This window comes from Panthera onca, chromosome D2 (genome assembly GCF_046562875.1).
Source record: "Panthera onca isolate mPanOnc1 chromosome D2, mPanOnc1 haplotype 2, whole genome shotgun sequence".
Taxonomy (NCBI): domain Eukaryota; kingdom Metazoa; phylum Chordata; class Mammalia; order Carnivora; family Felidae; genus Panthera; species Panthera onca.
This window is the reverse complement of record NC_138349.1, coordinates 702,459-716,369: the sequence shown is the minus strand read 5'-3', so window position 1 is coordinate 716,369 and position 13,911 is coordinate 702,459. Positions and strand designations below refer to the sequence as shown.

General features: G+C 57.4%; 1 protein-coding gene across 3 annotated transcripts in view; it reads right to left on the bottom strand.

Annotated features, from left to right (window-relative positions):
- Positions 1-7,767, bottom strand: part of CFAP46 (cilia and flagella associated protein 46) — a 95,386-nt gene extending 87,619 nt beyond the window's left edge. For 2 of the 3 annotated variants that reach the window (XM_078435035.2, XM_078435036.2), the window contains exons 1-8: positions 7,688-7,763; positions 7,105-7,283; positions 6,750-6,881; positions 6,112-6,176; positions 4,270-4,434; positions 3,279-3,402; positions 2,718-2,812; positions 1,822-1,932 (exon numbers count right to left, since the gene is read on the bottom strand). In XM_078435035.2, the coding sequence (XP_078291161.2) occupies positions 1,822-1,932; positions 2,718-2,812; positions 3,279-3,402; positions 4,270-4,434; positions 6,112-6,176; positions 6,750-6,881; positions 7,105-7,283; positions 7,688-7,736 (920 nt within the window). In that variant the 5' untranslated portion in view covers positions 7,737-7,763. Of the gene's footprint in view, positions 1-1,821; positions 1,933-2,717; positions 2,813-3,278; positions 3,403-4,269; positions 4,435-6,111; positions 6,177-6,749; positions 6,882-7,104; positions 7,284-7,687 lie in introns of all 3 variants that reach the window. The other variant, XM_078435037.2, reaches the window with a different exon arrangement.
- Positions 7,768-13,911: the final 6,144 nt, after the last annotated feature.

Genomic DNA, 13,911 nt, shown 5'->3' with positions numbered 1-13,911 from the left:
CTTGTGGCCCTGGTCATCCCGTCTAGACACAAGCTGCCTCAGGATGTCCAGTGACCCCACACCTTGGTGCCTATGGCCTGTGTGATCCCTTCCCTTCGAGACTCGCTTCTAACCAACAGGAACCCACAATGTTGGGCAGAGGCCGCTTCCCTGGCCAGACCCCAAACAGCGCTGGCTTCCTGTGCTAGTCCGGAATCTGTAGCTGGCGCTGATAATGCCCCTGCTCAGTCGGGTCTCACAAGAGACCACTACTGCCCTGCTGACACCTCGATGGCAGCTGTGCCCGGATCCCTGTCCCACAGGCACAGGGAGGTCATCAACGTGCACTGTTGAAGCCCCCATGTCTGTGACAGTCTGTGACGTAGCAGCTGAAAATAGACCCCGCCTAAGAGTTTTCTAGGGCTCCTGGGACCAATTACCCCAAACGAGGTGGCCTAACAGCAACAAGTTAATCTCTAAAGTTCTAGAGGCCCGGAGACTGAGATGGAGGTCCCAGGACCACACCCCTTCTGACGGCTCCGGGGCAAGATCCTTCCTTGCTCTGCCGGCTTCTGGTGTTTGCTGGCCATCCGTGGTGTTCCTCAGCTTGCGGCCACGGCTCTCCCGTGTCTGCCCCTATCGTCACCGGCCTTCCTCCCCAGGGGCATCCGTGCCCCAAACCTCCCTCTTCTCATAAGGACAAAAGTCAGTGCTCGGGGCCCATGCTCATCCAGTGTGATCCCATCTCGACTTGGTTACATCCACAAAACCCTATTTCCAAATGAGATCATGTTCACCGGCAGCAAAGGTTAGGACTTGAACGATCTTTTGGGGGGGCTCAATGCCACCCATAACACCCTCAAGTCAACTAACAAATGATGGATGGAAAAAGTATATAAATAATCACTGCGGACAATGGCCAGGATGTTTCACGTGTTTGGAGTGCAGAGTTGATGAGAAAATCGGTGGGATTTATCAAGGGATCAATTCTCAACAGCGGGACTTCAAAGGGCCCAGACACGGCTGAGGGTCACCCCTCAGTGATCCTGGGGGACGTGCACACGGATCACAAAGCGATACGGCAACTGCAGCAGCCACACCAACGGGGTGTGGTTGTGCTCGCTCCGTCCTTTTATGTCAATGTGACAATGTAACAGTGGATTGGGAAGCAAACCCATCATCTCTGCGGGAATAAACTGGAAAGTACATTCTGGTTCGTTCTGTCAGCCTCTGGCTCAGCTACCCACTCCTGGGAATCCGACCCGGGACTTATCCTAAACTCAAACAGCACTGAGAGGATTCTGGAAGGCACAGAACTGAGACGCTGAAATGCTGTGTAAGATGCTATAATGACCTGAAAGGCACCTACACTTAGAAGTCAAATTTGGGGGCGCCTGGGTGGCTCAGTCGGTTAAACAGCCGACTTCAGCTCAAGTCGTGATCTCGCGGTCCGTGAGTTCGAGCCCCGCGTTGGGCTCCGTGCTGACAGCTCAGAGCCTGGAACCTGTTTCAGATTCTGTGTCTCCCTCTCTCTGACCCTCCCCCGTTCGTGCTCTGTCTCTCTCTGTCTCAAAATAAATAAACGTTAAAAAAATTTTTTTAGTAAAGAAAAAAAAGAAGTCAAATTTGATTTAGAGTCCAATATGCAGTTACGTGTCCCGAATGCTCCCCAAACGGTACACACCTCAAGACCAAAAAAGACAGTGGGAAGAAATATACGAAACCCTCCACAATGGCCGAGGCCCATACGGTACTTAGGACGGCCTTTTCTGTCTTCTCACATTTCCTACACTTGCGAGTTTCACGCAGTGACTACGGACGTGTGGAACCGGAGACACTTACTTTTCCTCTCTGATTGAAGGGAAGCGCTCGTGATTGTAATAACTTAAGTGTTTATAGGTCTTCTTCAGAATTGCGTTGACATCTTCAGGTAACTCATTTTTATCCAATTTCCTAGAATGTATTCAAACATTAAATAACGAAAACGTCATGTCAGATTTGTTCAAGGTATCCTAAGAGAAACTCCCAAGTCTACGAGCCTGTGTTTCCCACTCGACAGAAGGCCTGAAAAATCGCTCCCCCTTCGTTCCTTCTCTCTCCAAGAGGACGTCTCACACTCCTTATCCTCCTCACTCCCAGAGCAAGCTTTCTTCCTGAACAGACCCTCTGCCAGGACCCGAGCCAGAAGACGGCTCCCTCGTGGGCCGGTTTGGCCCTTCGTACCTCCCCTGCTGGGCACCCTGGGTCGGCAACCTGCCTGCTTCCGGACATCTGCCCTCTCCTCACACACGCACTGCCCCTCACACGCGCTCATCTCCTCACACACTCACTGCCCCTCACACACACTCATCTCCCACTGCCCTTTCTTCGCACACAGTGGATCTCCCCCTTCCTAAAGCCCTGTTGCAGGTGTGTGCCCGGGTACATTTCCACTCTTCGTTTGCTCTGACCCTCCCCTGTCAGGGTTTTACCCACTACCTGCTGTTGTTTTTCTCAATGTCAGGGTCAAATGTCACGCCTCCCCTGGAAGGTCCTGTCAGACAGTCTCACCCAGCTGGAGACCGTCTCCTCCTAAACCACTTTCCTCACCGATGGCAGCCTCTCTGGCTGCTTCTGAGTAAAGGGAGGCGACGCAGAGTCCCGTCCTCCGGGCCCAGGCCTCAGCCACCCCCGCACAGCCACAGCCCCTCGGGCAGCACAGAGACGCTGGCCAGCCCCTCGACTCCTAAAACACGTACGCTTTCAGCACGTTCATGTGGTAGGTGACAGACAGGCTTACGGAGGTTCTCTTTTCTTCCTTTAACTGAGCCTCGTCCAGTAACTCATGGCGCACCTGTTGTCAAACGGAATTGAGTTATTAACGGATTTAAACAAATGATTAGGTAGAGATCCAGATTTCCGTTGTTATATTACATACACCCTCCTTTAAAACTAATATTTGGAATGAGCAAGTGTCTTCTCGTTAACTGTGCTGATGTTCAGTTTTCACAGCCGACCCGCGCTGTCTCCCCGCGGAAGCGAGTGGTCGACGATGCTCCTCATGCAGGTTGTTGGGGTTTACAACGACTTTATCGCAACAAGTTTTCTGCGACCCTTTTTAATTCAGTGATGCTGCGAGTGAAGTATTCAAAGATCACGATGAAAGCAAAAGATTTTGTTTTGTTTTGCTGACGCACGTGCACTGTGTGTATGCTTTTGTACCCCTCAGTGGGTGGACGGGGCTGTTTTTCTACACCGTTTTCTGAAAATGACACTTCAGAAAACCACTTCTGTCTCCGTTTTTCAACACGCCAGCTTACCATAACAGAAAAGATGTGTCGGTATTTCTGGGGCACGTTAGCTTTTATAAAGGGCGCTGCGGTGGCACAAAACTTCGCGGCCTCCTCCTTTTGTCCGGCTTGCAGATAACACTCCAGAAGCTCCCTGGATGATGCAAAAATGCTGGACGTGACGGAATCGTTTTTTGCTGCACGTGTCTAATAACCAGGTTAGTATGCATTTATTATTTTCACATCTCACAAGCTTCAGGAAGTCACACGGCTCGCCCCCCCACCCCAGTGCGGCTCACCGGGGCCGAGAGAGCACTCTTACTCCCGGCAGGAGGGAAAAAGGGAATATTCGCACCGAAACTCCCTAAGACGTTTAAAATAAGCTTTTTCAAAAAAAACATCATATTCGTATCGATTTTCTCTTAAAAGCTCCCCACGTGGCCATAAAGCAGGTGAAGAAAGCGTCTAGATTCCTGATTCCAACTTCCGGGCAGACCCTCTGGCTCGTCTCGTGGACACCCGCCCGGCCGCTGCCCGCACACGGCACTCCCCAAACACGGGGTGAGTCTGGCCGCTGCTCACTCCTCCCCGCACAAAGACCGCGTGCTGACATCTCACTGTGGCTCCTCAGGGCCGTCCCTGTGGTGATGCCTTGGCGTGTGCTTCCCTAAATAGGGCCGTTCGGGCTGAGTTTACGTTGCTAAAATGTCTACTGCATTAATAGTTACGGAACGAAGTTTTTAGAACCACGAACCAGGATTGTGACACAAGCTTTCATTTCCTACGTTTTCAGTCTGAACACTCAGCTCGTGACACCCACATGATCAGCACGCTGCGAGTTCATCCCTAGATATCATTAGACAAGCACACAGAACACGCACTTCTAACTACAGAGTCCAAAGCAATGCCCTACACCCTGCAGTGTAAGTCCCACCCGGTGAAGGTGGGAGGGGAAGCAGGTCAGAGGCTGCACGGGGCCATCGGGTAGGGACCCGAGGCCGGGCGGGCCACCTCCACTCACAGCATTAGCTCTGCCTGCCACTCCTTGTCTTCCTCCTCGGTTTGGTTTAACACGTTTACGATCTGGGAGAGGCTGGAGATCAGATGGTGATGATATCCCGGCTTGAGAAACGGCCTCACCATTTGCCAGTAGAGGACAGATGCGTTATATACCAGGAAGTGATACCTGCGACCGCAGCAGAGGAAGTCTGAGACTAGGCCACAAGGCTGTCCCCAGCCCCTTCGGGCGTCTCCAGTAGATGGCAGCAGCAGCATCTGAGCTGCCCCCGGCCCACACTGCCAGAGCGAGCAGAGCCCTCCCTGGGGTGGCCACGGGCGCCCTGCCCAGAAGGGGCTGGTGGCTCCAAGTTCAGCCCCGGCCATGGTCACCCCGCCACATGACTCCTGAGCCCAGAGACCCCTTCACTCATTCGGTCATTCCAAAAGTGACCAGCTCCCTGTGAAAATACACCAGTCAGCAAGGTCTCCTTCGGTTCCCAAGGGATAGACAAGAACGGGCAAGAGCAGGGGGAATCAAGGAAAGCCTCCTGGAGGAAGCAACATCCTGCTGAGACCTGACATGCGATGAGCAATCAGCCAGGACAGCAGTGCAGGTGCAGGGTCCGGCAGGCAGAAGAAGGAGAGCAAATCTTTAGGGAGCAAAACTCCCAAACCTGCACATGATAGAGCCAAGTGGGGGAGGAAGAGGGGAGCAGGGACACCCCCCGGAAGCTGGGCTTTTTCCTGAGGGCTGGAAGCAGGTGCTGACCAAGAGAATCACAGTGGCCGATCCGCCTTTCTCGCTCGGGCCTCTCCAAGGGGCCGGCTCTGCCTTGCAAGACTCCAGGCGCCCGGCGGTCCACACTGCTCCCCTGGTGGGCGAGCACCGTGGATGCCTGCTCTTACCCCGGATGGAGGAAGGACCCAGGGCACGGCAACAAAACAAGGCTGTCTGCTCCTTCAAGGGACTAACGCAGAGCCCCTCTCGTTCTCTGCCAAGCTGCGCCCTCGTCTATTTGTAAAGATGGTCCTGCCGGCCGCCAAGGCTGCTGGTCGGCAACAGGCAGTCTGCGGTGCCCCCAAGATCCCCAGGATGCGGGCTGCCTGCCACTCCCGCTTCACGGTTCCGGGACATGGTCCCCTTGAAATACCCACTCCCCTTAGCACACGTCCCCAGTGAGGAGGGTCTGTGGGGCTGGGCCCGGTACCCCAGCACCCACAGCAGGGCTGCCAGAGGGGGCCGTGAGCAGCACCTACGAGATCACCGGATGCGTGAATCTGGGATTTATTTACACCTGAACCTCCTTTAAATGTTGGATCCTACTTAAGTAGGTTGTAGGAACACCAGTTCGTATGCAAGCTTAACAGCTTCGAGAGTAGTTCTTGAAAACCGAAACGTTGATTAAGTAGAAAACGGTGCTGGAGTGTTAGCCGAATCACCAGAGATACGAGGCCTTGGCCCGGGCCATCCAGCGGGGGGGGGGGGGGGGGGGGGGGGGGGGAATAGGTAAGTGGAGGCAGCAGGGGGAGGGGGCCCTGCGGCTGAACCCTCAGAGAGGCCCAGAAAGTAAGGGAGCCACGGAGACTGGGCCAAGGAGAGGTTCCCAGAGAGAAAGCAGATAAAAGTCACGTGCAGACCACAGAAACCACAGAACAGAGGAAACGATGAGGCTGGGGGGGACGATGCGCCTGTGCGGCCCAGCTCCGCACATTAGAGACGAGCACACAGCCGTACGTGCACCCCAAACACAGACCAGGACAAGGAAAACCCCTACAGTCTGAACAGGTGCCAGCGCTCGGTGACCCCTGGTTTGGTACCTTTTACACAATCCCCGTTAGAGACGGCCAGGTCCATCGGGCCTACCTGGGTTCTCCTTTGGCGAAGTTTATTGCTTTCATATACTGAGTCACGCAATTTTCAAACTCCTCCTAAAACGACATAAAGAACATACACAATTACACTGAATCTGCCACTAGAACATCGACCGTGGCTCGTGGTCCCTTTGGTGACCATCAAACCGCACTACAGGCTGGCCTGGCACCCCGAGTGTAGGCAGACGGGGCTGGGGCGCCTGCGCTTTCTCTGCAGGTTCCCCTCTGCCTGGCCCGAGGGCGGCTGTTCCGGGCGTGACCCCCGCACAAATGTCCAACGGGAGCTCAGGGAAAGGGCAGAAGCAGGAAACTCGGCCAGTTTCCCGTCACTGAACACGACGCCGCTCGCCTGCCTCTCCACGAAGAGTACTTTCGGATCTGTCTAGCCCGACGCATTTTGGAAGCGGGGGGGAGAACTGACTATTTAGCCACAAGATGTAAAACTTAGAGGAGGCTCAAGGCAGCCCGGCGGGTTGGGGGGGGCGGGGAGCTAAGCGGGACAAACAATTAGGTACTGATTTGCGAATGGCCAACGGGCACGTGGTGTGGCCTGTCTCACTGACGTGCTGAGGTTGTGCACAGGAAGATGGCACGCTCAGACGCACTAATAAAGGACATGGGGCCTCTCACCAGGTTTTTGGTGGACTTGGGGGCGCAGAGCTGGGCCCGGCACAGGTGCGCTCGGCCCAGGAACTGGGTGACCGGCCCCTTGGCCTTGAAGTACATCTGGATGCAGTCCTCGCTCACGTCCGGCTGCCCCATCTGCGAGACCACACAGCACCGTGGAAGGCCCCAGAAAGCCGCCCCTGGCGGGCCCGTCTCCCCTCCAGCAAACCCTTGAGGGAGTGGCTGGAGGACCGATCTGAGACGGGGAGCCAGCACTTTCCTGCCCCACTTCCGTTTCCGGTAAACCCAGAACAGAGACCTCCAGAAGGCTCCCCCCCCCCCCCCCCCCCCCCCCGCCAGGACCCCGGGGAATAAGTACCTTCAGGGCCTGTTCCGCACACAGAACAAACAGGTCAGGGCTGAAGCTTTCTGTGGGGTCAAACTCGGATTTCCCCAGGTTGGCGGACTTGATCAGCTGGTAGGCCCTCTGCAGGGAGGCAGCATCTAGGCGGTCGACATGGAGGCGGGTTTGGGCTGGGGAAAGCACGCCTGGCACCACTGAGCAAGGTGGGGATGGTCGGGAGGGTGAGGAGGGGTCTGGGGTCCTCCCTGCACGGCCCCCTGCCCCCTCCAGCAGCCCGAGCCTCAGCAGCGGCCCTGACGACGCCTCCTTTTAAAAGGGCGGCTCGGTTTACCGTCGCCCAGGTCGACCAAAGGTGAGAAGCGCGGGTTTCACTCGGTCACTGTGTCCCGGGGCAACTGGGGGGGGGGGGGGGGCTGAGCGGGTCCCAGGGCGTCTCAGGGTCATGGGTCTGGCACCTGCTGGAGCTCCCCAGGGTCGCGGGGGTCCCAGCGCGGGGTGGGGAGGGTTCAGGGGTCGCGGGACCTGCCAAGGTGGGAATTCGGAACCGGGCGGCACCGGGCCCCCCGGGGCAGAGCGGAGGGTCGGGGCCCCCGCCCACCTTGCTGGCTCTCGGCGTGGGCCAGCTCCTGCGTGATGACCAGGTCCATGGCGCTGCGACCCCCCGGCTGGTTGGCTTCCTCCCTCTAGTGGCTGGCGGTTGCCTAGCAACCAAGGGGGACGCGGAACCGGTCCTACGGGTCGGCGACGGGGCCACACTACTCGGGAGGCGAATCGCCACCGGGCGGCCATCCCACGTGCGTTCATCCCAGCCCCGAGGGAAGAGGACTTGGGGGCGGGGCCGCGGCCCCGGGGGGGCGTGCCCGAGCCGGCCCGCGCGCCCCCACCTCTCAGAGACCCCCGCCCACCCCCCTGGACGGCGCTCCAGCCGAGCCTCCCCGCGTCCCCGCCCGGCAAGGATGCCCCGGGTCTGGCCCTGAGCCGCGGCGGACCCCGCTCACAGGACCCCGGAACGCATTCCTGCCTGCCGTAGCTCATTCCCGCATCCATCCATCCATCCATCCACCCACCCTACAGACGGCAGTTCGCCCCTGCCTGGGCCGGGGCTGGGGCGCGGGGGAGCCCCCCTGCGGGGAGAGGTCATCAGGCTAACCGTGAATGCCGTGCCTAGGGGTCGGCTCCCGAGGGGGTCGCGCGAGCACGGGACGGCTGAGCAGAGATCTGCAAGGGAGAGGAGGCTCGCCACCGGGGGACGAGAACTGCACCTGTGCAGGCCCGGAGCGGGGAGGGGCGCTGGGGAGGGCGACTGGGCTGGGCTGGGCTGGGCTGGGCTGCGGGGGGAGGGGGGGAGCGGGGGCGCCACGCGGGGCCGAGTCCCTCTCCTCCCGGGTCGCTGGGCGCTGTGCGCCCGGGTCTCGGCGTTTTCTGAGGTCAGGCGGAGACTGTCTTTGGGGAGGGTGAAGGCTCGCCCACATGCCCCGGGCAGGAGAGGAGAGCGGGTCTGGGTGACGAGGGTGGGGCCAAAGAGGCCAGGAGGCCGAAGCCCTGGGCCTACGGGGGTGGCCTGGGCGTGCACCGGCGCCGGGAGCTCCAGGAAAGACTGGGCGCGTGGCAGCTCCGGAGCAGGTCGTGGACGTTGCGTCTGGGCGCGCGGGATGCCGAGGTACTCGAGCTCACGTTCGCGGGAAGGCTCCCGGCTGAGCGGACGGCTCTGAGCAGAGGTGCGGCCTGCGCACAGCCGCACTGCTGTGTGCGGAGCGGGGCTGCAGACCAGCCTTGCAGCAGCAGGGTGCGCTGCAGGGGAGACGCTGGCGGACCGAGAGGTGGAAGGGAGGACTGCAGGGCCGGGTCTGGGAGCCAAGGTCGGGTCGGGGGAGCGGGTCTGCTGGGTCAGATATGGCCACGAGGTCAGTAAGAGGAGCACTGAGAAAGAGCGGTTGGGATTAGCAAGGTGGAGGCTGTGGGTGATCCAAGCCACTAGCGCGGCCAGATGGCCTTGAAGGAGAGCAGTGTTCATTTCAGGCCTTCCTGGAAGGCTGCAGCATTTAAGACAGTTTGGGCCAGTGGAGCAGAACAGAGTTCAGAACCAGATCCCATGTCCATAGTCCACCGATGGCACCAGATGTGCTGATTCAATGGGGAAGAGGAGCCTTTTCCGCAATGATGCCAGAGCCCCGGGGAGGTGGGTGGGCATGGGGACACGCAGCCCCTGCACCATGCCGGGCCGGAACTTTCATTTGAGCCGGGTCATAGGCTTAGAGGGAATGGAAACGTTTGAAACAGTGAAGCAAAATATCACACCATCTTGGAGCAGGCAGAAGTTTCCTACCTAGGGCACGAAAAGGGAAACCGTAAAGGAAGAAAATAAATCTGTCATCAAAAGTAAAACCTGTGCTCCTTGAAAGACTGTTAAGAAAATGAATAGGCAAACTGCAGATCGGAAGAGAAAATTCACAATAAGTACACCTGACACAGGAGCTGTGCCAAGGTTATCTTTTTAAAAGCCAATAAATCAATAACAAAAGACAAAAACACACAAAAAACCTGGGCAGAAGACAGCAAATAGACACAGGATGGCAGAAGACAGGATTATCTTGTAAGCACACGAAAGGGGGCTCGGCGTCCCGAGTAATGAGGGAACTGTTGCACATTCCAATCAAAGTGAGATACCGTTATAGGCCCAGGAGAATTGCTGAAGACTGACCATGATGAACGTCGGTGAGATTCAGCAACTGGGATCCTAACACGCTGCTGGTGGGAGCGTAAAATGGTACAAACGCTGAGAACCAGAAAGTTTTTGACGAAGTTAAACACGACCCCACGATCTTACTTTCAGAGCTTTCCCCAAGAGAAATGATGTGTCTGCATTCATATGAGCCCCAAAGCGGAAACAACCCAACTATCCAACAGTAAACAAACTGTGGGGTGCTCGCACAATCACCTCTCAGCCACGGAAGAGACTGAGCCGGGGACACCCCACCTCCAAGGCGGATGCGTCTGAACAGCGGAGAGCAAGGGAACCGGGAGTCAAAGAGTCCTCTCTGCGGGTCCATTTCCACCCGGTTCTAGAACAGGCAGGAGGAACCAAAGACCGTGGGGATCAGGGTGGGGCTAAGTGCTCAGGGGTGGCAGGCAAGTCCACACCTTTTCTGGGGTGTCGGGCACCCGGCTGTAGTCCCCTCACAACTCCCCTGGGGCGCCTGGGGGGCTCCGTCGGTTAAGCCTCTGACTCCTGATTTCAGCTCCGGCCATGATCTCACGGTTTTTGAGATGGAGCCCCGTGTCAGACTCTGCGATGACACTGTGGAGCCTGCTTGGGATTCTCTCTCTCCCTCTCCCTCTGCCCCCCCCCCCTTCTCTCTCTCTCAAAATTAGTAAATAAAATAAAACAACACCAAACTCCCTGCAGTCACCGTTCACCGTGGGGCATCTTATTTTACTTCAGTTGTACCTCAAGGACGAACCAAGCCAAAGGAATGCCAAGCCCCGGGCTCCAAGAAGGCTGGCCTGAGAGGGAGCGGGGCCCCAGGCCAGGCGGGTGGGACCGGCGGGGGGCGGCAGCGGGCGCTTGGCCCTCGAGGCTGCAGGAGCTTCTGCCAGCCTCTGGCGCCTGAGAACATGTGGCGGGGCTGCTGGTCCACCGCGGTGGGAGCACTGCCAGTCGGGGCTGGGCACGGAGGAGGGTGGACCAGAGGCCCCAGGATGTGGGCACAGCCAAGGCCCCCTCGAGGTTAGGGCCCCTGCCCCATGAGCTCCACCCACCTGCTCCCCGCCAGGATGAGAGATCCCGATGGGGTCCTTCTGGGAGGGGAGGTCGGTGCAGCCCCGCAGGTTCCCGCGGGCGGTCGTGGGGGCACCTGGGACCCGGGGCCAGTGGGGGGGTGGGGAGCGGAGCTTCCGTGTGCGGCCGCGGCCTGTGCAGCAGGACCAGGCTGTGACCCGGCCATGTTGGGGGGGGGTGGGCACCGGCCTGAGGGTGTGGGGCTGCCACTGGGTGAGCCCAGGAGGACAGACAGAAGAGGAAAACGTCCAGCAATGTTAAAGCGTTAGCTGAGCAGTACGAACAGCCCGCCTCCCAGACTGTGGGACGTCCATGCTGCTCCGAGTACTGTTCATCTTCCTTTACGCTCTCTCCTCTCATTCTTCTGCCTCAGGAACAGACTCTGAGGCACAAGCCTACCTCACTTCCCCCCTCCCTTGTTGCCAGTGTGGCCAAGTGACCAGGTTCTGGTCACTTTAAAGCAGTTTTAGGGGAGTATTCTCAAAGGGAGAGCAACCCTTCATGGGTCCTTCCTTTTGCCTGCTGGTGGAAATGTGGCTGTGAGGACTGGAGCTTGAGCAGCCATTTTGTGTCATGAGGAAGTAACCTCCATGCTGTGGATGGAGAAGCCCGGCTCTCCCTTCTGTGGGGAAGCTACTCAGTCCTGCGAGGCCTTATGGGAAAAAGAAATAGACATTTCTCTTGTTAAATCTGCTGCTGCTTCCTTTTTCCTGGGACACTCCCAAGCGATGTCCTCAGCAGGGCTTCAATGTGGCCTTTTGAAGATTAGGATGCAGTGCAGACCGCAGGGCAGATTTCTGGCAAGTATTGTGTCTGTGTTCTTAGATAAAGTTTGAAATTCAAAGCCTGATGAAGCATCTGTACTTGCATGTATACGTACATACACGGGGTAACATGAGGTCTGTTGGGGGGGGGTATGTATGATAATTCTGCCTGGGTGTGATTCTGAAACCCAAGCGCCCTATTTTCGTCAGGGTCTACAATCACGCTCCGTCTCGGAGGTGGAAGGCTCCAGTCCCTGTTAGTCAGCTACGAGCTCCCACAGGGACTTCTCAAACGTGTCTTTGTTTATTCCGAGAGACACTTGGCACTGTGTGCACAGCGATTATTAAATATTCATCCCCCAAGGAAGCATCTCCCAACATCATATAGTAAGAGATTTTCCAAGTCCTAGAGCATTAAACATTAAAACTCGTTTTCCTAGTTATACAGGGGCCTTAAGTATGAGGCAGGGACACAAGGTTCTTGTTTTGCTGGCTGGTGTTCCATTTAGTAAAGACCATTCAGGTCAGGCCCCACCTGCTCTTTCCCCTGTTTGGCGTGAGAACAAGTGTGTTTCCTTCTGAAAGTCCACTCCTGCCGGGCCGGTGCTCCTCCCTGTCCGTGCTCTGACCCCAGACGCCTCGAGGGAAGGCCGGGGCGGCCCGCTCGACGCCACCCAGCGGTCCGGCCTCGCCCATGGAGGGACACACTGCACTCCGGGCGCTCTTGCCCTCGCTGTTCCTCGCGCCTCCCTGGCCGGTCTCCGGGCGGCACCCGGGCCCACCTGCAGCAGGAGGTCCCTAACGTGCGCCCTGCGTGTCCCTCACAGCAGCATTTCGGCCACTGGGACCTCATCCTGCGTCTGGGCCCCAGGCCCGCTGTCTCCGTCCGCACGGGCTGCACCCGTATCTCCACCGCGGGCGCCTGGGACAATAGGACTGTCTGTCTCCGCACAGCCCGGGGCAGACGTCCGAGATGGCGGCCAGGCCGGGCTGGCTCCTCCTGGGGCCGCGGGAGGGGTCCGGTCCTGCTGACAAGTTGCTGAGAATCTGTGCCTCCAAACTGGTAGGGAAAGGGGCCGGGCCATCTTTTCAAACAGTTCAGAAGCTCGTCCTTGAGTCCTCTACACTCTTGGACTGCTTTAGTAACATTGTGCTCATTTGTTCCCTAAAGTCGCCGGCACTGGTGACGCTGGACGTGTTCTTTCGTGTGTTTTGAGCAGGTGAGTTTGTGGGTGTGTGCACGCAGGTGTGTACGTGTGGGGGGGTGCACATGCGTGTGAGTGTAGATGTGCGTGGCTGTGTGTGGGTGTGTGCGCATGCATGTGGCTTGCATGGATGTGTGTACATGTGGTTATGTGTGCGTGCATGGGTGTGCATGTGTGTGTGCGCATGGGTGTGTATGTGCGTGGGGTGTGTATATGTGTTCCGTGGGTGTGTATATGTGTGTGCATGGCTGTGTATGTGTGGGGGGAGGTGTATATGTGTGTGTGTATATGTGTGTGCGTGGGTGTGTGTGTGCAGGGGGTGTATATGTGTGTTGCATGGGTGTGTATATGTATGCGCGTGGGTGTGTATATGTGTGCGCATGGGTGCGTATGTGTGTGGGGTGTGTATATGTGTGCGCGTGGGTGTGTATGTGGGGGGGAGGTGTATATATGTGTGCATGTGGGTCTGTGTATGTGGGCACGTGGGTGTGTATGTGGGGGCGTGTATATGTGTAACACATGGGTGTGTATGTGTGTGCATGGGTGTGTGTGTGCAGGGGGTATATATGTGTGTTGCATGGGTGTGTATATGTATGCGCGTGGGTGTGTATGTGGGGGGTGTATATGTGTGTGCATGTGGGTGTGTATGTGTGTGCGTGGGTGTGTGTGTGGGAGGGTGTATATGTGGGTGTGTATGTGGGGGGGTGTATATGTGTGTGCATGTGGGTGTGTTGTGTGCGCGTGGGTGTGTATGTGTGTGCATGGGTGTGTGTGTGCAGGGGATGTATATGTGTGTTGCATGGGTGTGTATATGTATGCGCGTGGGTGTGTATGTGTGTGCATGGGTGTGTGTGTGCAGGGGATGTATATGTGTGTTGCATGGGTGTGTATATGTATGCGCGTGGGTGTGTATATGTGTGCGCATGGGTGCGTATGTGGGGGTGTATATGTGTGTGCATGTGGGTGTGTATATGTGTGGGTGTGTATGTGTGTGCGTGGGTGTGTATGTGGGGGGGTGTATATGTGTGTGCATGTGGGTGTGTATGTGTGTGCGTGGGTGTGTGTGTGGGAGGGT